This window comes from Gilbertella persicaria, assembly GCF_025201335.1.
Source record: "Gilbertella persicaria strain CBS 190.32 chromosome Unknown B0P05scaffold_6, whole genome shotgun sequence".
Taxonomy (NCBI): domain Eukaryota; kingdom Fungi; phylum Mucoromycota; class Mucoromycetes; order Mucorales; family Choanephoraceae; genus Gilbertella; species Gilbertella persicaria.
Genome location: NW_026251967.1, coordinates 550,698 through 576,161, shown reverse-complemented (window position 1 = coordinate 576,161; position 25,464 = coordinate 550,698). Strand labels below are relative to the sequence as shown.

The 25,464-nt window shown below is 38.6% G+C and overlaps 5 protein-coding genes across 5 annotated transcripts; 4 read left to right on the top strand and 1 right to left on the bottom strand.

Moving 5' to 3' along the window:
• Positions 1-4: 4 nt before the first annotated feature.
• Positions 5-14,611, bottom strand: B0P05DRAFT_504743 (dynein heavy chain; the record flags this gene model as incomplete). The annotated part of the gene is made up of 9 exons (XM_051575499.1): positions 14,183-14,611; positions 13,691-14,136; positions 13,407-13,644; positions 13,264-13,356; positions 13,089-13,215; positions 4,229-13,037; positions 2,025-4,173; positions 1,504-1,971; positions 5-1,446 (listed from the first exon to the last, which is right to left on the bottom strand). The coding sequence occupies exons 1-9, from the start codon at positions 14,445-14,447 to the stop codon at positions 5-7; spliced, it is 14,037 nt and encodes a 4,678-aa protein (XP_051438219.1). The 5' UTR covers positions 14,448-14,611.
• A 1,709-nt stretch (positions 14,612-16,320) lies between these two features.
• B0P05DRAFT_528897 (helix-loop-helix DNA-binding domain-containing protein) lies at positions 16,321-17,403 on the top strand. Its single transcript, XM_051576684.1, has 3 exons — positions 16,321-16,934; positions 16,977-17,029; positions 17,098-17,403. Exons 1-3 carry the CDS (start codon positions 16,414-16,416, stop codon positions 17,340-17,342), a joined length of 819 nt encoding a protein of 272 aa, XP_051438218.1. The 5' UTR covers positions 16,321-16,413; the 3' UTR covers positions 17,343-17,403.
• Positions 17,404-17,481: 78 nt separating this feature from the next.
• Positions 17,482-20,311, top strand: B0P05DRAFT_584239 (Nup93/Nic96-domain-containing protein; the record flags this gene model as incomplete). The annotated part of the gene is made up of 9 exons (XM_051582335.1): positions 17,482-17,651; positions 17,704-17,821; positions 17,868-18,334; positions 18,380-19,001; positions 19,051-19,162; positions 19,210-19,835; positions 19,880-20,086; positions 20,132-20,241; positions 20,287-20,311. The coding sequence occupies 9 exons, from the start codon at positions 17,482-17,484 to the stop codon at positions 20,309-20,311; spliced, it is 2,457 nt and encodes an 818-aa protein (XP_051438217.1).
• A 289-nt stretch (positions 20,312-20,600) lies between these two features.
• On the top strand, positions 20,601-22,496 carry B0P05DRAFT_504740 (uncharacterized protein). The gene is made up of 8 exons (XM_051575498.1): positions 20,601-20,709; positions 20,765-21,092; positions 21,157-21,216; positions 21,262-21,331; positions 21,373-21,646; positions 21,694-21,738; positions 21,783-21,899; positions 21,949-22,496. Exons 1-8 carry the CDS (start codon positions 20,628-20,630, stop codon positions 22,257-22,259), a joined length of 1,287 nt encoding a protein of 428 aa, XP_051438216.1. The 5' UTR covers positions 20,601-20,627; the 3' UTR covers positions 22,260-22,496.
• Positions 22,497-23,438: 942 nt separating this feature from the next.
• B0P05DRAFT_528887 (pyruvate decarboxylase PdcB) lies at positions 23,439-25,457 on the top strand. The gene is made up of 2 exons (XM_051576682.1): positions 23,439-23,604; positions 23,657-25,457. Exons 1-2 carry the CDS (start codon positions 23,512-23,514, stop codon positions 25,244-25,246), a joined length of 1,683 nt encoding a protein of 560 aa, XP_051438215.1. The 5' UTR covers positions 23,439-23,511; the 3' UTR covers positions 25,247-25,457.
• The last annotated feature ends 7 nt before the right edge of the window (positions 25,458-25,464 follow it).

Sequence of the window (25,464 nt, the reverse complement as noted above, 5' to 3'; positions counted from 1 at the left end):
GTGATTAAAATGAAATGACTACAGCCACTGCTCTTTGTGGAATTCTGTCTCTTTCTTCGGCATTAGCAGGAACACTGATTGTAAACAATAAATCACTTCTGTCTGAATTGAGATAAACTGGCAATTCAACCATGTTATCAATGGCTTGTTTTTGTTCTTTTCTGATCCATCGAATCGTTGTCTTGGGTAATTTACTGCTTGGTTCTGATGTCAAGCCTACTTCCTTTTCATTCCATTTACCACCTTCCATCTTCATACCACGAATAGAATAGCCCAAGGAGTCCATATCCTTGCTGCTTCCAATGTCAATATCCAATACAAGTTCTTCCAAAGACCATTGGTAGCGTTGTGCTGTTGCTTGTCGAGTAGCTGTTACATAAGCTTCAGGTGTAAACAAACTACCAATAGCAATTTCCACTTGATCAAAGCTTGTTTCTTGTGCAAGAGATTCCACTTGTTCAATACGCAGTTTCAAATCAGCAAGCCAGGCATTCAGGGAGATACTCTTGGGAACCTTGTATCGTTTCCAGTGATCAGGAATCAAGCCCTTGTTCAACCAATTCATCAATTGTCTCAAGTGGTTGGTTTGCTTCAGTTCACCTTGACACACCTTTTGCAACGAAACCAAGTCCTCGCGAATGATTTGGAGTAATTTACGAGCAATTTGGTTTTCACGTTCAAAGAAACGGAAAAGAGGGTCCATGATACCATGGCTGTCACGTTGCATTGCCTTAATGTTGGTAGGTAAAAGAGCTAACCAGTTAGTAATAGATTGACTTAAAGCACGCATCCAAGCAGGCTGAGCATTATTGACAGCAGCTTGCTTAGTAGCACCAGACTCTTGTGAATAAGCAGCTTCATCATCATCACTTAGACTCTTCATCTTGCGAACCTTGGATAACATATTGTTACCCTTCAAAATCAACAATACACGCTCGGCATTAGAGGGCAAACCAAGCCAGGTAGGTGGTTCACGGTCAGGCAATTTGTTGACCCAGTCCATGAATTGATCCATTTTAGTTCCATCAGGTACGACCACACCCTTTTCATCTTCATCACTACCATGAACAAGCTTGAAGTCAATATTGTAACATTCGGGAGTAAACAATGAGTTGACAAAGGAATCCAAAAGACGCTGATCGTATTCATTGTCAATTCTACCACCATAAATAGATTGTTTCAAGAGAGAGCGAATAGCATCCCAAGGAATCTTCTCGGGTGAAATATTGGCTCTTCCACTCGAAGCGGAATCTAACCATTTATCAATGGTGTTAAAAGCAGAATCTTGATCAGAGTCGTTGAATTCATAAACCTTGGTCCAGCCCAAAGGAACATAACGAAGACGCTCTTGAACAACAGCATGCAACCATGCCAACATAAAGTAAAGACGAGCACGCTCCGTAGGTCCACGAGACCAGCGAGAAGGAGGAATACTACGAAGTGATTCTTGAAGGTTGGCCTTAATACCTGGTGGTGGTTCAAACATCAAAATGCGAGACATACGTAAAAGGTTGACAGGGACCTTAGGGTTTGTTTCCATTGTCAAAAAGAGACGGAAGTTACGATGAGGCTTCATGCTATGCAGCTTCTTTTCAAGTTGGCCAAGCCAAGAAGGAGCCAAGTGAACGTTCTTGAGCATGACCCAGTTACCAGTCTTGACAGCAGTTGAAATAGCTTGATCAGCCAAAGCAAAACCTTCAGCAGAACCCATAGCAACAGAAGTACAACGCGTGTTACTTTCAGAGACCAAATTGTCTACACGGTAACTGGCATCATAACCTGGAACAGAACAAAGAGCCAAGGGTGTAGAACTGCCTACTTCTTCTGAAACAATTTGTTGCAAGTTTAATTCACCCGTGTTCATAAATTCAGAATCAAAGATTTCAGAAGCAAAAATGGTAGCAGCAGGTAACAGACGATCAGGTCTAAAGCACTTGATCACTAGCATCTTACGCAACGAATCCATGGAAGCTATGAAATACAGAATTAGATACCATTTTCTTTTTATAAGGTTGTCTACTTACGATTACTTCCAGCATTTTCCCAGCACAAAGGAACAACTGTTTCTGGTTGAGGATGTTCCATAAATGTCTTCCATTCATTTTCATTCATAGCAACATGATCAATCAATCGACTGAAGCAAGCAAGTGTAGCGAATTCCTTGACGCGTTGGGCTGTTTCATCAGAAATGAAACTAGGAAGGCTCAAACTAGCAGCTGTTATTGTCGAGCCAACAATGACATCACCTCCACTTAGCAAGAAATCGTATTCAGTTTCATCTACATTCTCTTGTGCACCGCGAATACGGATTTGACAAAGCAAGACAGCATACATAGTGTAGTCTTCATGTACCAAGGTACGAGAAGCACGTTTGTAGGCAGCAGAGAACAGATCGCGAGAGAGGATTTCCAGGCGATCAATAGGATCAGTCACACCCTTCAAGTTAGGATTGGCATGAATAACATATTCAAAGATTTCATAGAAGAAATCAAGAGAGAATTGATAAAAGTGGTTGATCAAATTGAGTTGCTCCATAGCAAAGAAAATGGAACTACATGCAGAGGCCAAAGGAGTGTAAATAGCAGTTGTTTGTTCTACTTCTTGCATAACAGTATTGGTCTCATCTACCTTGCGAGTAATTTCAGCAGCTTCTTTCTTCAATGTCTCAAGCGTATCAATCACCTTGTCATCATCTAAAATATTACCCTTTGACTCATTCAAGGCTTGTAACAATGATTTTTCAAGATGACGAAGTTTGAGTTGAAATTCACCTTGTAATTTAATCAAATCAGTACGCTTTTGATCTACATCAGGTCTTTCTGCCTTGAGCACCTTGTTCAAACATTGACTTTGCAAACTGCCACGGGTGACAGTAAAGTTAACAAAGGTGACGCGAGAACAAATATCAGGTGCAAAGTTGACTGAAGGATCACGAGTGGAAAGGAACAACGTAAATGCTGGTGAGAAATCGATATCCTGACTACCCAAACGAATCAACACACGACCACCCGTACGACGAAGTTCCTTGTTAAGGACAGGGTTCAAGATAGGATCAAGGTGTTCCACATCTTGAATAAGAATAGGGTTACCGAAACGTAAAGCACTTTCAAGGTTCTTGATGAATGAATCGTCCAAGAAACTAGTGACTGTAATCTTGCGATCTTTATACTCATTAATCAAGAAATTGGTTGCTTGACCAGAGGGATCAATGATCAAAGGATATCTGTCGAAACGCTTGAGCATGATGGCATTCTCAATACAGAGTTGATCAGCAGGAAGAGAGTTTGCTTGCCATGAAAGACGATCATCGGCAGTAGACAAGTATTCAGTTAAAGACACTTCATGCTTGAATTGAATGTTGGCAGCAGAGAGATGATCCATCCATTTTTGCATGAGAATATCACGGTATTGTTGATCAAAGTAACCACCGTAAGCCATGAATGCAGCAGCCAAAAGGACGTCACCCACAATAGTACCCATTTGACTTTCAAATGCTTGACTAGCAGATTCCCAACGTACCTTTTCAGAAGACAAGGAACTAAGAAGAGTAATACTACGATCCACCTTAAACTTGACGCGCTCCATTTCGGACTTAATCAATTGAGTTTCGCCCACAAGTGCAGCATATTCGTCCTTGTAACGACCAATACTTTTTTCGAGATCAACAATCATTTGTTCAATTTCAAGAGCTTGGTTCTTGGTGTCTTCAGAACTTTGTTGGAGCTGATTCAGTTCTTCACGAAGAGGGCCAACACGATCCAAGATTTCAGAGAAGTTGACTTGAGCAGTAACCCATTTGAAAAGAGGACCACAAGCCTTGGAGGCACGGTTAACCATATCATATTCAAAGTTAGGATTACTAAGGAAATTTTGACGCATGTGTGAACGCAATTGCTTGGTAATTTGTCCTTCTGTGTTGTAGTTGACAATGCTTGAAATGAAATCATCACGACGAATAATACTTTGGACAGTTTTCCAACTATCAATTTTGTGGCCAAGCATAGTACAGACAGATTCCATAGTAAGCTTGACAGCTTCGGGAGGATTACCCATAGAACGCACTTCAGTCAAATGCTGTCTCTTAATACTTCTGACACTTTGTTCTGCTTCCTTCACTGCAGGTTCAGCATTAGCCAAGTCATGATCTACAACATGACGACGTGCTTCAATTTCCTATTTAATAAAAAGATGTTAGATAACATTCCTTTGTATTCACCCATATACTTGCCTTGTTTTGAATCTTCAGATTGGCCTTGATTTGAAGTGAGTCGGCCTTCTTTTGTTCGGCTTCCTTTTCATCAGCCAACATTTGCTTGATCTTTTCATTAGCTTGGTTCTGCTTCATCTCAAGCTGGTTCTTCTTGATAGCAAGACTCTTTCTCAATTCTTCAACCTTGATAACAGTATCCTTTAGCTTCTCTAAACCAACGTTAAGATGGCGTTGTTGTTCTTCCAAATCTTCACGCTTTTCATTGTACAGACGGACATAGTGAGAGATAAAATCAAGGAAGTGACGAGGTGTAGCATAATTATGGCGACCTTGACGCTTACTGAGCTTAGAATTGATTTCATAAAGCGATTGATGAACATACACAAGTGCATTGACAACAGCTTCACGATGACTAGGAGGAATAGGTAAGTTACGGTAAGCAATAGGGAAATTAAGAGGAGCACCATAGTTGGGAACATCAAGATCCAAGGTCTTTGTGAATTCAATACCAACTTGATAGAAAGCTTGATCAGGCCAGTCACCAAACCAGTCAAGAACACAACGATTGAACAAGGCGGGTGAAGTAGCCGCACGAGAAGCAAGACCGCCTTCTGGAGGATTCATAGTAAAAACGACGTGCAAGTTACGCATCACTTGTTGAGTAAACCATTTGTAAAGTTCTTCATTAGAATCAAGCATCAAACCATCACGTTGAGCACCTTCTTTACATGCAGTCATAAGCGAAGCATATTCATCACCTTCAAACAAGCCGGGAACTTCAGCGTTTGCTAAAAGGGTATTCATACGTTCCAAGAAACCCGAGTCAAGTACGTTTGATTCATCCATAATGAAACAAATCTTCTCACCCTTACAACCAGCACGACGAAGAACAGTACGAAGATCGTCGTCAAAATCTGCACCCGTATATTTGTTGTGAGCCTTGATTTGGAAGACACTTAAGCCGTTCATCCAAGCAACAAAACGCGACAAGGTGGTCTTGCCGGAACCACTGACACCAATCAACAGTAAGTGACCTTGAGGTTGTCTAAACACACGATCAATACGAAGGACATGTTCAAGCACATCGTTAAAGAGAACAAGAGCGACATCCAATTCTTCTTCATAAAAGACCTTGAGACGTGCCTTAGCAAAGTCACGCAACTGCTCACGCTTCACAGGAATATAATGCTTAGACAGCCAGTTGGAGAACAGAATAGGACGTTCAAGGGCTTCTTCCTGGTTAAGAGCAGGGAAATGCTTCATAGCAATAGAATCAATCATATCATCAGTCCATTTGCGTTCCTCTTCATCAACCAAACGATCTTGGAAAAGACGTAAAGCTTCATGAGCCCAAATACGCACCAAACCTTCCACAGTCAAGGTTTCTAAAGGCTTGATAGCTTCATAAATACCACGTACCCAACGTGTCAATTCACGAGGAGAATAGATATAATGAGCTTGAATATCTGGTGTAAAGCGCTTTTGAGAGGCCAAGTAGAGATCAACCATAGCACCCGTAAGTGCTTCAGAGTAACCACGCAAATTAGGCACTACTTTGAGCATGGCTCTAGTGAAAGTACCGTAAATTTGCATCAGTGACAATTGACCAGCATAATCCACCATGACAAGAGGAGCATGACGCAAGAAACGATGAGAGAGGGGAACACGACCTGGATCAGTAGGAGGATTACAAGCACCCACAAATTGAATGCGTTCCAAAGAAACCCATGATTTGTCCGAGGTTCTCCAGAAACCATTGTATTCAACTAATTGTCTGAGGAAAGAAATAACACGTTGAGTAAAGTATTTATCAGTAGCAGGCAAGTTGATTTCATCACAAAAGACAACAAGCCAACGACCAATCATGGTAGGTGACAAGATAACACCATTGGGTGTCTTTCTGTATTCACAGTGTTGTTCAAATGTCTTGAGAATCAATTCAGGTGTTGTTGCACTGGAGAAGTTGAGGCCGACAACCTCCATATCAGGAAGTTTACGCAATGCACTGAACAAAGTCATGGTCTTACCAGAACCAGGAGGACCACAAAGAATAAGAGGCTTGTGTTCAGACAACCAAGAATAAAGAACTTCTTCATGACGGACAGTATCCACAGTAGGAATAATCATATCAGCATCTGCAACCTTGTGTGTTTCGATTTCCACTACAGGCACCTTAGATTCCCAAGGAATCCATTGTCCACTGCTGACAGCAATATCATAATCAATAATGCTTGAGTTTTCAGTGGCAGGAGGCAATTCGTAGGTGGTGACACCACGAATGAAATCACCAAGCACAGTACGAAGTTCAAGTTTAGCATCACCAGAGAAACTCCAAATGATAGCATAAATTACACGCTTTTGAATATAACCTTCCAAGTGATCACCTGTCATAGGGAAATCAGGATGCTGAGAGTTATATTCAAGGACATTTCTGACAGTCTTGTTAAGCAAAGAAAAGAAAGTTGAGAGCACACGCATACGAGTAAAGTCCATGATGTGCTCTAAGGTAAAAGCATAGTCCAAGCACTTGGCAACCAAACAGTTTTCGTCAGAAAGATCAGGAGCCATGATAGCAGCAATGGAACGTTGAGCAGCAAGATTGGGAGAAATGGAAGTACCATCTTCAGCAGAAGTGTTTTTGTTTTCAGAGGTGCGTTGGGAACTAGGTCCTTCTTCTTCAATCTCATCCATAGGGATGTTGCGCAATGTCTCAAGGTAGTTAGAGAAAATCATAGACAAAGTAATGATATCTTCACTGAACCAAACCATACCGCAACGAGAAACAGTAGCCAAAGTAGCATATTTCAATGTTTCCACTTCAAACATGATACGAACGTTAGGTGGCAAATTGAGACGTTCACCATTGGGTAGTGTTAACAAACGGTTATCATCAAGCACAGAGTTCAAGTTTTCAACCCATTCAGGATCCACATCACCATCGAAAATGATCCAGTGTCGCTTTTGACTTTCACCACGAACGTTATCAACAATTTTACGAAGAATATGTGTAAACAAACCATCTGTCCATTCACGGGTAGTAGAATCCAAAGTACCATAAAGAGCATCTTTTGGAATAGCCTTGGGGTCAATGGTATAAGCAACACCTTCAACACCCTCTACGCGCTCAAGAGCAGTCAAGAGAGTTTTCCAAGCAGTAGATTTACCAGCACCTGAGGGACCAACCATCATGAGACCGTGGTGAATATTCTGGATTTGATACAATTGAATGACCTTGTCCATCCAAGCATCTCCAGGAACATAACGGCGTTCCTCGCAGACCTTGCGTAGTTCTTCTTTAAGACGATCCAAATTGACAGGTGCATAATGGACGCCAGGGAATACATCAGCAAGCAAACTTGTTAACAATGGAATATCATCAGCAACAAGCTTAGGCTCTACAGTTTCACGGATACTGGAAATCAACAATTGTTGTTCAGGAATAGGTTCAGAAATCTTGGTATATTCGGATTGATCAGCTTGACCTTCTTCAATCGATTGACGAAGTGAAGTCAAACGGTCACGCTTCAGATTACCAGCACTGACTAGGACACTCTTCAATGCACGCAAACCGAAATCATAGTGAGATTGAGGTGAAAGTTGTTCAGCACACAAGTTGAACAATGGCACGACCTTGGAAGCCAAAATTTCAGCAGTACGGAAACCTTGAGAGTAAAGCATGACTTGAGCAATCAGTTCACGATCAGGCTTGGTCATAGCCATACTTCTAAACAACTTCTTCAAATTATCAGGTAAATTGGAACGACCAGCATAACCAGGGTTCATGGTGATGAAGATACCAGTATCAGTGTTAACACGAACATTGCGACCGACTAATTCAATTTCATGGTTAGGATTGACAGTAGCCTCCTTCAGACCCAATTGAATAGTCTGAACTTGTTGAGAAACAGCAGACAAGATACGTTCTTCAAGACGATTAAATTCATCGAAACAACCCCAAGCACCAACTTGACAAAGACCAATAAAAATACGACCCATAGCTTGGAAATCGAATGTTTCATCACAACAAAAGACGAGAACAAAGCGACCCAGTTGAACACCTAAGGCTTTGACAGATTCAGTCTTACCAGTACCGGCAGGACCAAAGGGTGAACCACCAAGTTTTTGCTCCAAGGCTTGAGTCAAGGTCAAGTAACAACGATCAGTCAATGGTGTTTGGACAAGACGATCGACGACACCGAGGTATTCGTATCCATAGAAGAACTGAGCATTAGCCATATTAATTGTTAATCGCTCAATAGGATTCTCAACTGCATGATTAAAGTAGAAACGCATGTGGTAAAGCCAGTTGAAATCTTTAGGTGAAGAAATATTGTCAGCAGCTAATTGACGGGTAACATCACGCTGGTGGACAAGTTCAGTTACCAAGTGTTCACACTTTCTGCGCTTGATAGCGTTCAAGTCAAGCAATACTGCATCAGCCAAAATATTCAGGTTTCTTTCAATAAGCATAATAGAGTGTGAAATAGGAGCTTCGTCGCCTGCAGCTGATTCACTCATGGTGGTCAAAGCCTTATCAACAGATTGAGTCCAGATGATTTGAGCAGCCAACACAACCAATTGAGCAGGGTAACGATCAATCCATTCCATAAAGTCAGGAGAGCTCATTTCTTCAGCATTGTAAATGGTCTCTAGTTCAGTCACAGCATCATTCAGCAACAAGGCAAGAGATACACGCATTTCTTTTTCAAGAAGAGTGAGCCAGTCATTGATTCTTGGGTTTTCTTTGACATTAACAGGTGTCTTGAACATGACTTCTTCACCTTCTTTTGAAGCCATACCAGTAATGCATGTTTGCTCCTCATCCATAGTGATAGTAGCAATACCAGCAAACATCTTCTTGAAATGTTTTTGAATACGCAAAATATCTTTACTGTTACCAATAATTTCAAGCAAATCTTCATCACCCACAAAGTAGAAACGAGGGAAAGAAGAACGTTCACGTTCAAGGTATTCACCAAGAGCTTTTTGAATCTTACTGAGCAATTCAGCAAGACGTTCCAATGACTTTTGGATATTGGGGATATTAAGTACATCCATGATGAATGGAGACTTGTACACCTTCTTCATAACGGTCAAAAATTCAGTGTTGATACTTTGGAAACGAGAAGTTTCAACAGGGAGCAAATGTTTGATATCAACGTTACCACTAAAGATACCTTCCAAGTAGACCCATTGACGTTGAACATCAATCCAGACATCAAACAAGACATGGACACGGTTCAATTTGTCTTCCCAAGCAGAAGCATCTTCTTCAAATACCTTGTAATAAGGTGACAACTTCATGGCAGTCAAAGAGTTGATATGTTCACTCGACTTGTTAAACAAATCATCCCAACCACGAATCAAGCGACAACGGTTTTGGTAATTGACAAGGTCCAAAACGTAACCAGTCCAGGTTTCCTTGATTTGCTTCAAGAATTCTTCCAAAGCCATTTCACCTTGAGCTTGCATAATAACTTCCTTAATAACAGCTTCGTTACGTTTCAAATCAAGATCCCACAAATGACCAATAGTCATTTCAGATAAAGTAAAACGACCTTCAACACGAAGTGACTTGAAAATTTGACGCCAGTGACGTTCGCGAAGAGCTTCTGATTTGAGGTCACCCACAAGAGGATTGACACGCAAAAGTTGACGCAAGGTATCTTGCATGTACTCATAAGCAGCATATTGACGCATACGATTGGGCATTTCTTTGGTAGAGTTGACCAGTTCATCAATGTGTTGACGGACCTTTCTGGGTACAACAGAAGACCATGGTGTATCACGAATTTCATAAACAGATTGCCAAACACGAGCAAGTGCTGTCCAGACACCCTTGAGGTCTCTAAGTTCTTCAAGAACAGGATCCAAGCGGTCTTCTGAGGTTTGTTCCAGATCCAAAGCTTCTTTAGCACGACATACCATGTCATATTCTTCCTTGAGACGAGTAACACGACCTTCAAAGATGGACAAAGTGTTGGTAGCAATATCGGGTTTGATGTCTCCTTGAACAGGCTTGGTCTTTTCCCATTCAGCACAAATGTCACGAATCTTTTGTTCGACAACTTTGTCTTCGGCAACGATCTTCATTTGTAAACCGGCAATTTGTTCTTGAATGGCATTGTTCTTTCTGCTTAAGATTTCATTGAAAGCACTCCATTCACCATCCACTTGGTCCACATAGACCCAGTCGTTAGGGAATTGGAATCGTTGACGCTCCAAAGTCTTTTGACCTTGTCTGAAAAGATCCACATCTTGATTCCACTTGGCAACCTTACGCTTCAAGTCTTGAACAAAGGTAATGAATGTTACTGCTTCACCTGTAGAGTTACTTTCAATAGACTGTTGTTCTAATTCATAACGAGCCTTAGATACATTGGTGTGGAAGTCCTTCATGGATGTGCCCAACAATGCACCAAACTTATTCAGGATTTCACGTTGCCATTGATCGTATTTTTGATTGACCTTGCTTTGTACTTGTTCATAGTCAATCACAAGAGGACCAAAGGACTGTTCAGTCTCTGAATTGTCAAAGGTAGAGCGAGCTTTTTTGATTTCCAACAGAATTTGTTGCCATTTACTAAGGTCATCTTCAAGGATGCTAAAGACGTGACTTGATTCCAAATCCCAAAGAGATTGATATTGAAGCCAAATATTGACATAGTCAGATACTTGACGAATCTTATCTTCCACAATTTGATAAGCATATTCAAGAGAATTGTCGCCCATACGAGTCAATAAGCTAGAATATGTCTTTTCTATGGATGGGTTATCTTTAACACTAAGACCGCCTTCATAACGAGAACTTTGAATACGAGGCAAGTGACAAACAACAGCAAGCCAGTCGTGGAGTTGAAACCACCAGCTAGTACGAGCTTGTTCAATAGGAGGATCAAGATACATGAGTTGGTTACGAATACGAATCTCATGTACCAATGTTTGAAGTGCAGGCTTAACATCAGGGAACTTTTGTTGTTGTTGAACAAGGGCAGTTTCCTCAGCAGCAGCAGTATCACGAAGTGTACCATTGGCGGCCTTTCTCTTACGTCTGCTCTTAGAAACACTGGGTTCAGGAACAACGACATCTTCAAAGGTAATGCCCATGAAAGCATTTGTCCAAGACTTGATGGCTTCTTGTAAACGAGAGATCAAGACAGATTCAATACGTTTATCTAAGCCTGCTACCCATTGGTCAAGATTAGAGTAGTTTTCCAAGTTGAGACGATCAATGAGTTTTTGAACACGACCGAGATAATCTTCAAACCGTTCTGATTGATATGAGCATGTCTTCATTTCCTCAACGCCCTTTGTAATATCGTCATAATAACCGATCAAAGCATCCACTTTGTCTTGGAAGACAGAGACCACATTGGCAAACTCACGAACAAACATGACATGACGATTTTCACGAGCATCCAAAGGTGTACCAGTCATGAATGACAATGGACGATGGTGAGCATCATAGGTATTGACAAAATAGTCCCAACGCAAATTGATACCTTTGGTAATCATGTTGTGCACTTCATGACGGTACCCAGCAACCAAGGTGGAGATGTCAGGATTGCGGTTGACTTTATGAACAGTTTGAGAGAAGGTACGGACAGTTTCCATCAAGCTGACAGCAAAGGGGTATACACGTTTGGCATCTTTAGCAACATTGGAAATAGTGTGAGGCACTTGGAAATTAAGCCACAAGAGATTACGGACTTCTTTAAACAAAGTGATGATTTGACCATCAAAGTTGACACCCAACTGAAGTGCATTCTTTTGGACACGGTTACGAGAAATCTCAAAGATACGACCAGAGACAGACAAGTCGCGCTTAGTGATTTCCTGAAGCCAGTTTTCATAGATGAGACGAGTATCAAGCTTCTTGCGAAAACTACTGCTTTCAATCTGAAGCTTTTGACCTTCAGCGTAAAGTTCCCAACCCTTACCAAGCACATCCTCAACACGCTTCATGTACAATGACAATTGACGATCAATTTGACGAGCCCAAATGATAGCACCAGAAATAGGAGGTAAATCACGCAATTGAGCCATATGATATGCTTCTGAATTTCTGTATTGCATTTTGAACTTGTCATGGAGTTTGTTAATGTCTTCTTTGACACTATCAATTAACTGTGTCTGGTATTCTTGAATAGCACCACGAATCTTGGGTCTCACAAAAAGTGCATTAAATTTACTGAAGACTCGGAACATTTCATTGGCACTTTTAGCTGTTCCTAGACGATCGCGCAAACGAGCAATGATTTGGTTTTCAACACGAGACACACGTTCATTGTAAGCAGTCTCTGCTTGCACCCAAATTTCTGTACCCTCAGGAGAGACATCAAGTACATCAATGTTCTTGACGCTTTCATAAGCCAATTTGACTTCTTCTACTGCATTAATATCACTGATACTAACACTCTCCTCTTCTTCCATGACGCTCTTCACTTGGCCGTCAATGACAACAGTAGCCTTTTTAGCACGAGGGCTGGTCATGACACGCACAATGGTTTGATGAAGTTGCTCATGCTGTTTACGGAAAGCACGAACAAATGTCACTCTTTCTTGTAATTTAGCATGGGCTGGGTTGATCTTGATAGGCAGGAACTTCTCAGAACGCTTTCGGGTTACATCACGGGCAACATTGGTGAATTCTTTGATCAAATCATCCCAGGTATGAAAAACAGATTCTGCACCCGCTGTAGTGCGTTCAAAATCTTCATATTCCATGTACATCATACGACGACTACCGAGCACCTTGAGCAGCTGATCATTCAAATCTCTAGAAATAGCTTCTACGAGAGGTAAAGCACGTCGAATAGGATAAGGCCTAACAAACATGCATTAAACAACTGCTTTGAATGACTAGATTTCTACTTACGATAATTTAAGCTTTTTGTTAAGATGACCGAAAATCATATGTAAGGATTCTCTAATTTTATCCAAGTCAGTAGCTGACAAGAGTTCATTCAAGGGGAAATCTTTCATCAACTGATTGTATTTGTGTACTATAGAGTGATGTGTCAAACAATGATTTCATTCATAACCTTTCTTACCAAGCTCCATGCCTTCCTTGAGACCAGTATCAGCAATGAAACTGACGGTAGCATGGAAACGTTTAGCATGCTTCAAGATATCCAAAGTGAGGGCTATCATAAAGTGATGAATAAAAAGATAAACTGAATTTTGGTGCACTTACTGATTTGATCACTCTTGAGTTGCTCATCAATCTTTTCCAATGCTCTTTCCATACTCAACCAGAAATTGATTTCTTGAATAGCTGTACCGCTAGCAGGGTCTCGAGACATCTTGGTAACTTTTTGAATTTCTTTAATCCAACCATTCACATCACCTTGGAGTTTGTTGAGAAAAGATGAATCAGAAAACAAAGTAGGATCAACAGCTTCAACAGTAACACGCTTGCTTTGTTCTCGACACTAACAAACTAAGTTATTCCTTTTTTTTTGTATTATGTGAATTTACCTTGTCAACAGCCTTTTGAACTACTGGGTGAATGTTGAGTGAAATCTCTGGGATTTCGACGTTTTGTTGCAAGTGGAGCAAACTCAATTCCAATTCAGCCATCTTCTTCTTGGCCATGGGTACACCCATTTTGTTATCTTCGTTTTTGCTCTTGGAAGAGCTTACTTCGTTTGATTTACCATGACGAGCATTGACATAGGCATTAAAGTAAGGACTGACAGCTAAATGAATGTAAGAGTGCAAGAATTCATAAGCACTTGTTTGACCAGGTTCAGCCGAGTTGGGTGCACCAGGCAAATTGATCAATTGTAGCTGGTTCTGAAGTGGTCTTGTAGGGTCTAATGTGGGCAAACGCTTAATAATAGCCAAAGAGCCCACATGTGTAGGAAGATAGGTGATTTCATGAGATACAGTATAAGAGAAAGTTTGAGGCGTAGTCGCGTCTTCTACTCTATGTGTTAGTTACTGTTGTTGTCGATTCCAATATTTTACCATCATCTTTACCACCTTCTTTTTCTTTCATAACAAAGATGACAGGTGTTTGAGGATCGTTAGCAAACCGCTTGAGTCTCTCCATAGTATCAGGATATGAGAACAAGGTATTTTCCAGATCAGTCACATCAGCATCTAATACAAGAGGAAGCAATTGTTCAAAGTACTCTTGCAATTTTTGGTAATCAAAGGTCAACAAAGCTTCTGTTGCACCTGGAGTAGCAATTGCGGTGGACGGGGGAAGAGAGGTTTCCTCGTCAAGCATAGTTTGTTATTTTTTTTTAAGATATATAATATATGATATGGTATATGATGATATAAATGAATACTTCTTTCTTTAATCCTTCTTTAACTTTACGTGCAAAATAATAGTAATAACAAGAAATACACTCTTTTCTCGTAAAGAAGGTTTAGAAAAGAAGAAGTAAAGTGACAAAAGAGAGAAAGAGGAAAAGCAAGTAATTAAAGGATCTTGGATAAAACTACGCCATCAAACGATTGGCTACGGTCCTGAAAAATAAATAAACTTTTTTTAAACAACAGGAACGACGTCGGCTCTTCCGAGAAACGTATGGACAATCTTGTCCATTAAGCAGTAAATTGTATGATACAGTCTATGCTATATAGTCTGATTTCTTCTACAAGTCTTTTAAATAGGTATATTATGACAATGTTTTATTTATCTTTTTGTGCAGATTGATAAAGCATTGATGAGTACTTTCAAGACTGACGAGTTATATTGTCGCTTGTGAGTTGTAATTTCTTTTCTCTTGTACTATCATGTTTCTTGCTGATATCTTGGCTCACGGATTCGCAGTAACTGACCTGAATATATTTGGTTTTCATTATTGATTAAAGACATTCTGTTTTGAGATTTAGATATATCTATCGAGTATCTCTGTATCACTGCACATCAGTATTAAATAATAGGATCAAAACATACCGCTTTGACTTTATCACTCACTTGAATAGTTAGACACATTTTTGTTTGATCTACATTTATTTTTTTCTCCAATAAAGTATAGAAAACAAATTTGATTTAATAATGATTAGAAAAAAATATTGTGTTGATAGCTACGCATTATTTAGAAATCTTATGTCTCCCTTTTGAGATTGAGGATGATGCAATTGTACATGCTAAATCAAAAACAATAACAAGCAGAAATAAGAGATTGAGCAAGAAGTTTTTTTCTTTTATGCGTTAATGGGATATATTGCATAGTAAATAATTGGCTGACTAGAAACCATGCTGGTGCAGCATTTTGCATTAATTCTGTTTTTTTTTCGACCTTTCTCGAACTGTATTTTCATTTTGAAAAATAGTGTTTTATTGTTTGTATATCACTTCACGTGATACAAACTAAACTTAGTTGAAATGGTAGTCAAAAAGGTGTACAATTAGTTGTGAATACAATCGATATAGAACCGATTCCAGAACCGTATGTCTGAAATACACATCTGTTTTACACGCTATTTAGATCCCGAAAAATCTGGTTGCATTAAGGGTACAATGAGAAACAAGCTTTTTTTTTCTTTGAAAAAAGAAAAAAAAAAAGAAATCGCATATGCTTAGTACGAGAAATTTTACTGCCAAAAGATTAACTTAACAAGGATATATTAGTCGTCTTTTTATGAAAAATATATAGATATCTCTTTGAAACGATTTGCGTCAATAAAAAAAACTTGTTACATCTCAACAAACAGTTTCAAGCAAAACAAGACCCATGACAAGGTGTAATTTCTTTTTGCACTTGGTAGACCTTGCAGTAAAAGGAAACTATGCGGTGGTTGTTACATCTATTTTAGTTTGCCGGAACAAAAGGGTAGCATTGATCCCGTGCTTAAACCTTCTTGTTTGTATTCATTCTCTTTTTAAGATCAATATGAATAAGCAACTTCAATGAGACAACAACTATAGTTCTATTATTTTCTGTAAGGTAAGAAATAAATAAACAAATAGATGAAACTATTTTTCTTTCTCTCTCTCTCTCTCTCTCTTTCTTATCCTCTGTCCTACCTTGTACACAATATCTCTCTATTGTATTGATGAATGACCTCTTCTCCATTTTAAGCGTTAGGTTACATCTTATCTTCCTTTTTTTGGGTTCAGTAACAATTGGCCCGCGCGCGCGAGTGTACGCAAAACATTAAATTTGTATACGTATTGTTTCCCTTCTTCTTCTTCTCTTTTCCTTTTTTACTCTTTCTTTCTCTCTTTTTTTTTCTCTTCAATGATGAACAATAAGAACACAAGCCGATTATCACATCCAACTGCTTATCATATGCAACAAATGAGATACAATAAAGAAGGTTCTACTATAGGCATTGATCCATCTCAAATGTTGGAAAACACACAGCTCTTGTTCCCTCAGAAACAACAAGATTCTCCTTCTTTATCTGATTTAGACTATTCTGAGCTTACCAATTCACCTATTGGCGAATATCGTTCTCGACAATCATCTTATCAGCAAGGAGATATGTTTGATGAGACAAAATCTTTTGGTGTACAGATGAAAAGGTCATCTACCGAAATAGAAACTGCGGCAATGGGTGGCATGACTGGTGGCTATGCTCATCATTACTATCCTAGTTTTGATAATCCTATGAAACAAATGGCAGGCAGTGCACCTTCTCATATGGGGTTTCATGATTATCCTGGAATGGAAGATATGCCGTCCTCGGTTGTAAATCCTTCTCATCATGATCTTTTAGAAGAGCATTATCCTTCTGAGGACTATTCTGCTCAAGCAAAGTAAGTCAATAACTAGGAATACACTTATTAATATGTATGTAGTATGCAAGCCATCATGGAAAAAAGACGACGACGAAGAGAATCTCATAATGCAGGTAAACAAAACATATATAAATACATTTTTTTTTTTTAAAAAAAAGAACTAAACTTTTTTTTTCTTTAGTTGAAAGAAGACGACGAGACAATATAAATGAAAGGATTCAAGAACTAGGTACACTTTTGCCTGATAGTTTAGACGACGGTGTCAATCGAATGAACAAAGGAACCATACTGCGCAAAAGTGTGGAACAAATAAGGAAATTGCAAAATGATGTCGTTCAACACCAACAAAGAGTGAGAGATTTGGAGCATGTTTTACAACAAATACAACAGCAACAAAGTATTAGAAGATTAAACCATATGCCATAAATTATCTTTATTGAATACCCCTCTCCTTTCCTTAAATAAAAACTTACAAGTCACTTTGAATATAAACATTGAGTTGAAATACCGATCTAAACGCGCCTTTTTCTTCTTTTCTTCTTTTTCTTTTTTCGTGTCAATAACTATGGCGTCTAACCCTTTTGAAAAGCTTTTGCAAAGTTCTAAAGAACTTGCAGAACTCTCAAAAAATAGTAGTGGTGTGCCTCAACTGAATAGAGACTTGGGCCAAATTGCCACCGAGACGAACTTATTAACTTCAAAAGTCAGTACAGGTCAACCACTCAACGCCAACGCGTAAGTAAACACTCTCTATACACAAACAATAGTTTATTAAACACTCTAAAAGACATTACTTCTTGGCTCAAGGAGGATCTAATACGCATGAAGTAACAACCAATTTAAAAGATATTGATACCAAAGTTATATTCCAACCTACAGAAGTGATCAAGAATACAGACGTTGAAGTAAAACAACCAAACGACATCGATCTATACTAACCGTCTAAATTAGGGCTATCTAGAAAAAGTACAAGGGACATACATGCGAGAAATCACTCAAGAAACAAGACAAAAGACAAGGCAAAATTTGTTACACCATATGGAACAACAACTTCATGACAACTGGGCAACAATGCAAACACGTATTCTTAGTGCATGGGATCAGGAACAAGACAACAAGTTGTTTGGAAAACATTGTGTTCAGTCCAAGACTCAGATGCATGATTATGCCAATGCTATTCGAGAATTAAACCAGAAGCGATTGCATCTCGAGAAAGTGCCTCTTATTCCTCGACTGCAACAAGTATTAAAATCAACAACATGTACAAAAACACAAAGAAGTTTCATGAACGATACTTGGGATATAGTTGCTCATGTTGCTAAAGATATCGAGCAAACAGCTTATCCTAAAGATAGTTTAGCAATCACTCGCATGAATCAGTCCATGATTGCTTCTGTCAAAAAGTGGCTAGAAAACCAGTAAGTAAACTATCATGAAGGACTTGTTGCTCAAACTTATGATAGATATCTTGGTATAGCCAACCAGGCATTACTCTCAAGTGGATCTCAGAGCCTTGGTGGCTCACCTTCTATTATTCATCGGATGTGTGTATTTTCACGTATTTTGTACAACAGCATTACCAGTTCATCTTCACTTTATTTTGAAATTGACAACAATACACCTATTTGGCTACTGTTGTATATCTTGTTCCGTATTGGTCGCCCTGAATTAGCTCTTCAGTATGTAGATGATCATCAGCAACAGTTTTATAATGCACCTGGATTTTTAAACTATTTACGAGCCTATCTTTCTTCTAAGGATCATTTGCTCAGCCAAGACATGCAAGAGCAAGTGCGTTCACAGTATCGGATGATGACTTATGGAAATCAACCTATAGATCCTTATAAGAAGTTACTTTACAAGATCATGGGTCGATGCGAATTACATATAACAGGCTTGGATATGTGTAAAGAGACAGAAGATTATCTTTGGCTACAATTAAGCTTGATTCGTGAAGGAAGTGATTATACACTCTCCAGCTTACAAAAGACAATTGTTCATGCTGGTCCTGATCATTATGATAGCAAGAAATTAAATCCTTGGTATTATGCCTATGTCTTGACATTGACTTGTCAATTTGAAAGGGTAGAGTTAGGCACTCAAAGTATACTTGATTAATATTTTATCTGCATAGGCCACTGCTTTTATGTACACACAACAACAGTTTAGATTAGAAGCCGTTCATTATGGTATTGCTGCTGCTTATTATAATCTGATTCGAGTTTCAAACGATGTTACCGAATTGCGTAAGTGAATATAGTCATGAAGCCCTGTATGCTTACATAGGAGATAGTGGCAACAAAACCAGACGGCAATGCAAGCCTAAGCCTGAGTCGTCTCATAAAGCAATATGTTGACTTTTTTGAGCAAGCCAGTGTTGAAGAGGTTATCAATTACTATTGTTTATTGACACTCTGTCCTACACAAGACATGGCTGATCTTTGTCATGAATACATTGCTGATTATGCTGCTAAACAAGAAAACTACAAAGATATTTTAGGGGATAAACTTACTTATCGTCCTGGTCTAATCGAGACATATAAGCCTTTACTCGGTTTGGAAAGTGAGCAAGCATACAAAGAAAACATTCTTGAGCGTGTCGCACAACATTTTGACATGTGTGGTAAATACAAGGATGCTATCTCTATTTATGAACTTGCTGGTGATTATCATAAGGGATTAGCTGTATTGAATCAACAACTTGACTATGCATTGGATAGGCCCATGGCTATCTTGCTTGGAAAACAACACTATCAATCACTCGTCGATGATAATGATCTGATTGCATGTTGCCATGCTGCATCTAGTTATGCCTATGTGCCAAAAGATGACATGGTTGCCAAGACGCACTCTATATTGCTACTATTACTCATGGCTTCAAAGGCATATGAAGCTGGTAAACATGAAGAAGCATTAGAAGTAAGTCATTTATTACTGTGCTCTCCATTCATATCATCTTGTAGCTTATCAAATCAGCCCATGTTATTCCTTTTGAGGATAATGGAAGTTATCAATCTGCAGTCAGAGCCACTGAAATATACAAATCTATGGACGAAACAGTCAAGAAACATGTACCTGGCATCGTGATGATGACAGTGGAAGTTTTGTATTCTCTCTATAAGTACTATTCTGACCAGAGTGCCTATACACTAACAGAGGCTCAAAAACAAGTAAGTTTATGAAAGCCAAATACTGTATTCACTTTTTCATGTTAGTATATGGCTGATCAATGCAAAAAGTGGGAGATTTATATTAAGTCCTTAAAGACATTCGCAGGCATGATTAGTTCAGATATCCCAGTCAATGTACTCCATAAACTGATCAAGTAAGTATATTTTATGCCTTTATTCATTTGATTAATCCACTATAGAAAATTAACAGAATTACACCAATAATAAATTCTTTTTTTTTTTTTTTTTTTTTTTTTTTTTTTTTGTATAAGCAATTGCATCATTCTCTTTCTATTTTAAACAACTTGTTGAGTTCAGTATACATTTTGTTAGGACTAATGTTTTATTTGAGCAGTTTATTAGAATGAATGGCTGTCGGTAAAGACAAGCTTGGACAGGTGCCTGAATCTATGAGTGACCATGATCAAAAGATAGCATAGATAATATGTAACACAAATCATCTTTTTATTGATGTGTAACAAGCAATTTTTTTTGTTATTCTTTCTCTTTTTTTTTTTAAGAAAAAAAGTCTTTATTTTCTATGACAGTTATTTTCATTGTATTATCATTAACTATTGTATCTACAGTTTATGCCATCATTCCTACTGCTCGATACAATGGAGGTAAAGAAGAGCAGTATGTTGATGTGTATATATGTATTGATTTGAAGTAAATTAGGTTGTGCAGCAGTTCAGAAACAACTCCATTGTTATGGAGGTACCTCAAATCGCAAACCTTCTACAGACCACTATGCTCTTGATCTTTCCAACGATTTTGATCTTGAGAACTCTATCAATGCTTGGAATATGGTTGATCCTGGCAACTTTGAACTAGAACCCAACAGTTTATTTTCCATTGTACCTATCAATGATAGTTTCTTGATCCATGGTGGACTTGGTTATGGTTCTTTCACTCAATTCATAAAGAACACCACTACATTATACAACATCACTAGTCATTCATGGCATACAGTTGTAGCTAACAATCAATCCTTCATGATGCCAAGGTAAGGAGTGGGGGGGGGGAGAATAAAAGAGTTATTTTAGTGATTTAATTATGAACTGCGACAGTCGAGAAGAAACTAGTACACTAGATCCGTTTAATAGGATATGGACTTGGGGTGGTATAAGGTAAACTTACCATAGGAATATAGTACTGAAATAAACCTTATATAGTGATAACTCTTCATCGCCTAATATCACAGACACAACATATCATAAAGACCTTCAAGTGCTTGATTTCAACGTAAGTTTATTTGGCACCATTGCAGGCACTTATAAAGCTAGACACTGTCATGGTCATTTCCAGACAAGAACACAAAAACGTCATCGAACCCTACATTTCTTCTTCCGCGATTGGCTCATTCTGCAACATTGGCTAGATCAGGGGATTCAATTTATTACATTGGAGGTCTGCAACTCAATCAAGATAATGTGCTGAATTATGCGCCTATGAATGAAATATTGCAATACAACATAACAAACCATACTTGGACTTTACATACATCACCACCAAACACAACAATTCCTTCGCCTAGAAGGCTTCATTCAGCCACCATGAGTATGCACATGCAGTTTAGATATACATATACTGATAACATAACATAGTTCCTTATACAGATTTAATTTTAATTTATGGTGGCTCAGTAACAGGTATGTTTCTTATTTTATTGATTAGACTGTAATGTTATCACTAGATGGTGCGAGTACAGTAGCAGACTATATTTATTTCTTGAACACAACTTCATTTATTTATACGCCTGTTCATATTGTCAATACAAAAGATGGTGCAGGTCCTCGTTTTGGTCACTCAGGTACGTTATTTCAATCTTCACTTTGTTTTTTTTTCTCATGAAACCAAAGCTGTTCTTTATGACGAAAAATCATTATTTATTATCTTTGGTGCGGATGAACTTGGTAGCTTAAGAAATGATTTCTTAGTGTTAGACATTGTAAACTGGCAATGGATATCTAGTTTTAAAGCAAATGGCGTTTACCCTGTTCCATCAACTACAGGCACAACAGGCACTGCTAGCAATCCTATCGCATTACCAACACCTTCTAATCCTACTAGTGGATCGTTGTCCCTTGTATTTAATCAAAGTGTTATCGCATTCAGTTATCTCAAGACAGTGTATCTTGTGATTGGTATCGCCTTATTTTATTTGAAATAGGTCAACAAAATGAATAAAAACATAATTTAGTTGCAGAAAATAGAATGGCTGTTTCAACATATTTTCTTCGCATTGGATGATGAGTTGGAAATGGTTGAGATTTTGCTTGATTTGACTTAAAAGGAAGAGTGATGATTTTTAAGATGTAAAGATAGCAATTTTTTTTGATTAATTACAACGGCTTTTGGCTAGTTATTGACAAAAAAAAAGAGAATGAGACAACATAGACTAAATGTGTAGAAAAATAGACTCTACATTCAATTTTAGAGTTTATTGGCCATAAGATAAGTTGACATTATGATAGCGATAACAAAATGATGCTAGCACTGTAAACGGGTAGAGCAAAATGTATTATCCGGACAGAGTGCTTTGAAATTCAGATTGACATTTCTATCAGTAAATGAATCAAGTAGTTGTTTGTTGACACAAGCAAGGTTGAAAATCGTACCACTTTTTGTATAACCATACATTTGGCCAAGATACTATATTAAGAACACTTTTTCTCACTTGTCATAATATACAGATAACATTCATAAATTAAAGGCAAAAAAGTCTATACATAAAAGAAACAGACATGAGTAGGGATTATTACGGATCTGATTACATGTGTTAAAAGAAAATAATAGGACGAGCATCGGGCCATTTTGATTTAATCAGTTTCATATGCCGACCTCGCGCCACACTTTTAATGTAAAGTACATGTCTTACTATTATCGGTTATCAACCAAGATCATCAAAGAAACATCCTGTACAGTTTTACTGCGAATTTTGAGATCTGATCAAATCTGCTTTTGATTTGGCTACTAAAGAAACTGACATAAGGTGTCTTTGAAGTTTAGTGTAGTACATATTATGCGCTTTTGTATCTGGCAATCAATGTAAGCATATCAAGTCAAGTAAATGATTACACGGAAGAAACACAGAATAAACCATATGCTATACACCGAGACTAAAAAAAAAACACTCTAAGACAGCGGGTGAACAAAAAAGAAAACCCCTTGAATATTGTTTGATATCTAGTATAGAGTGCGTAGTAGCATCGTGTTTGAGAAAATCATGATGACACTATACTTTTATAATTTTAAACAGCGCTATGGTCCGGAATTAGACGTGATTTTTTTTTTCAACCCACACACCTATGTAATTTGTCGCCGGTCAGATTTGGATGATACGATAAACAAAAAGGTATAAAAAGAACTTTTCCAAAAAGTTCCAGTTTCTTCATTCATTTCCCTGATATACAATTTTAAACATGCCTTCTATCTCTATTGGTCAATACCTTCTCAACCGTCTTAAGGAAGTCAACATTAGCACTGTCTTTGGTGTTCCCGGTGATTTCAACATGGTAAATATCAAGTTCATGCATGATTGTTTTTATATACTCATTTTTTATGTAGCCTTTGTTGGATCTTATTGAAGATGATAAAGAACTTCTTTGGGGTAACAACGCCAATGAATTGAACGCCTCTTACGCTGCTGATGGTTATGCTCGTATTCGTGGTGCTGGTGCTGTTGTAACCACATTTGGTGTTGGTGAACTTTCTGCCGTAAATGGTATTGCTGGTTCTTATGCCGAAATGCTCCCTGTCATCCACATTGTTGGTACTCCTTCCACCAAGTCTCAAGCTGCTGGTGCTATGCTTCACCACTCTCTCGGTGATGGTAACTTTGATGTCTTTTATCAAATGTCTGCCAAGATTACTGCTGCTTCCACTCACTTGAGAAAGCAAAATGCTCTTTCCGAAATTGACCGTGTTATTTCCAAGGCTGTTCTCGCTAAGCGTACTGGTTATATTGGTATTCCTATTGATCTTATCAACATGGAGGTTGAGATTCCTGACCAACTTCCTCCTCTTCTTGTGAATCTCCCCAAGAACCCCGAACAAACTCAAGAAATTGCACTCAAGGTTGTCACTGACGCTATTGCCAAGGCCTCTCATCCTGTTATCATTGTGGATGGTTGTGTTCTTCGTCATGGTTGCCAAAAGGAAGTTGAAGCTTTGATTAAGCGTTCTGGTTTCCCAACTTATGTTGCCCCTATGGGTAAGGGTGCTGTGGATGAGACGCTTGTCAACTACCGTGGTTGTTACTCCGGTAACATCACACTTGAAAGCATTGATAAGGAAATCCACAAGGCTGATTTGATTATTGAAGTGGGTTCTGTCAAGTCTGATTTCAACACAGGTAACTTTTCTTACTCTCTTGATCGTTCCAAGACCATCACACTTCACTCTTTTGCCACAATTGTCTTCTGCGCTGAATACCAAAAAGTATCCATGATGGAATTCATTCCTCTCTTGATTGCTGCTCTTCCCGAAAAGCCTCGCTCTTTTGAACTCGGACCTCGTGGTAAACCCGAAGCCATCAAGGAAGGTAATGAAATTACACACAACTACTTCTGGAACAAGGTCCCCGAATTCATGGAAGAAAATGCTATCATCTGTGCTGAAACTGGTACTGCTGAATTCGCTTGCTTAAACATGGACGGTCCAAAGGGCTCTACTTACATTACACAATTTGTTTGGGGTTCTATTGGTTTCACAGTAGGTGCTGCTGTCGGTGCCGCCCTTGCTGATCGTAGTCGTCGTGTCTACTTGTTTGTTGGTGATGGTTCCTTCCAATTGACTGCTCAAGAGCTCTCTGTCTTCCTCCGTCATGGTCTTACACCTGTTATTTTCTTATTGAACAATGACGGTTACCTTATTGAGAAGCTTATCCATGGTCCTCATCGTAGTTACAACAACTTCCAAATGTGGGAATACAGTAAAGCCCTTGATTTCTTTGGTGGTCGTCTTGAAAAGAACTTGGCTAATGGTTCTACTCCTGTTGGTTTCGAAGGCAAGGTCACTAACCGCAACGAATTTGAAGAAGCCATGAAGACTGTTCAATCTCAACCTAACAAGATTCATTTTGTTGAAGTCATTATGCCTCAATTTGATGCTCCTCGTGAACTTGAACTTTTGGTTGCTCTTTCTGAAAACCGTTAAACATCTTTATCGTTTCATGTACAATTTATTCCTCTCTTTTCATTCTAGTATATAATAGATTCATTCACACACACACGATTAAAATATGGGTTATTACAATAAAGTAATTTACTGTCACTTTTTGTTTCATATTCAAGTCTTTTTTAAAACAGAATGACGAAAATGAAAGAAAAAAGAAAAGTTACACAGCATAAACAATTTTTGTCTCAAGTCATGAC

What these genes read in the sequence shown, in the direction of transcription:
- B0P05DRAFT_504740 (XM_051575498.1), top strand. Translation starts at nt 20,628, where the DNA reads ATGACAGTTATTTTCATTGTATTATCATTAACTATTGTATCTACAGTT. An exon ending in TTATGGTGGCTCAGTAACAG is followed by an intron (nt 21,739 to 21,782) that starts GTATGTTTCTTA and finishes TGTTATCACTAG; the next exon opens with ATGGTGCGAGTACAGTAGCA. An exon ending in TCCTCGTTTTGGTCACTCAG is followed by an intron (nt 21,900 to 21,948) that starts GTACGTTATTTC and finishes ATGAAACCAAAG; the next exon opens with CTGTTCTTTATGACGAAAAA.
- B0P05DRAFT_528887 (XM_051576682.1), top strand. Translation starts at nt 23,512, where the DNA reads ATGCCTTCTATCTCTATTGGTCAATACCTTCTCAACCGTCTTAAGGAA. An exon ending in TTCCCGGTGATTTCAACATG is followed by an intron (nt 23,605 to 23,656) that starts GTAAATATCAAG and finishes TTTTTTATGTAG; the next exon opens with CCTTTGTTGGATCTTATTGA.
- B0P05DRAFT_528897 (XM_051576684.1), top strand. Translation starts at nt 16,414, where the DNA reads ATGATGAACAATAAGAACACAAGCCGATTATCACATCCAACTGCTTAT. An exon ending in GACTATTCTGCTCAAGCAAA is followed by an intron (nt 16,935 to 16,976) that starts GTAAGTCAATAA and finishes ATATGTATGTAG; the next exon opens with TATGCAAGCCATCATGGAAA. An exon ending in AAGAGAATCTCATAATGCAG is followed by an intron (nt 17,030 to 17,097) that starts GTAAACAAAACA and finishes TTTTTTCTTTAG; the next exon opens with TTGAAAGAAGACGACGAGAC.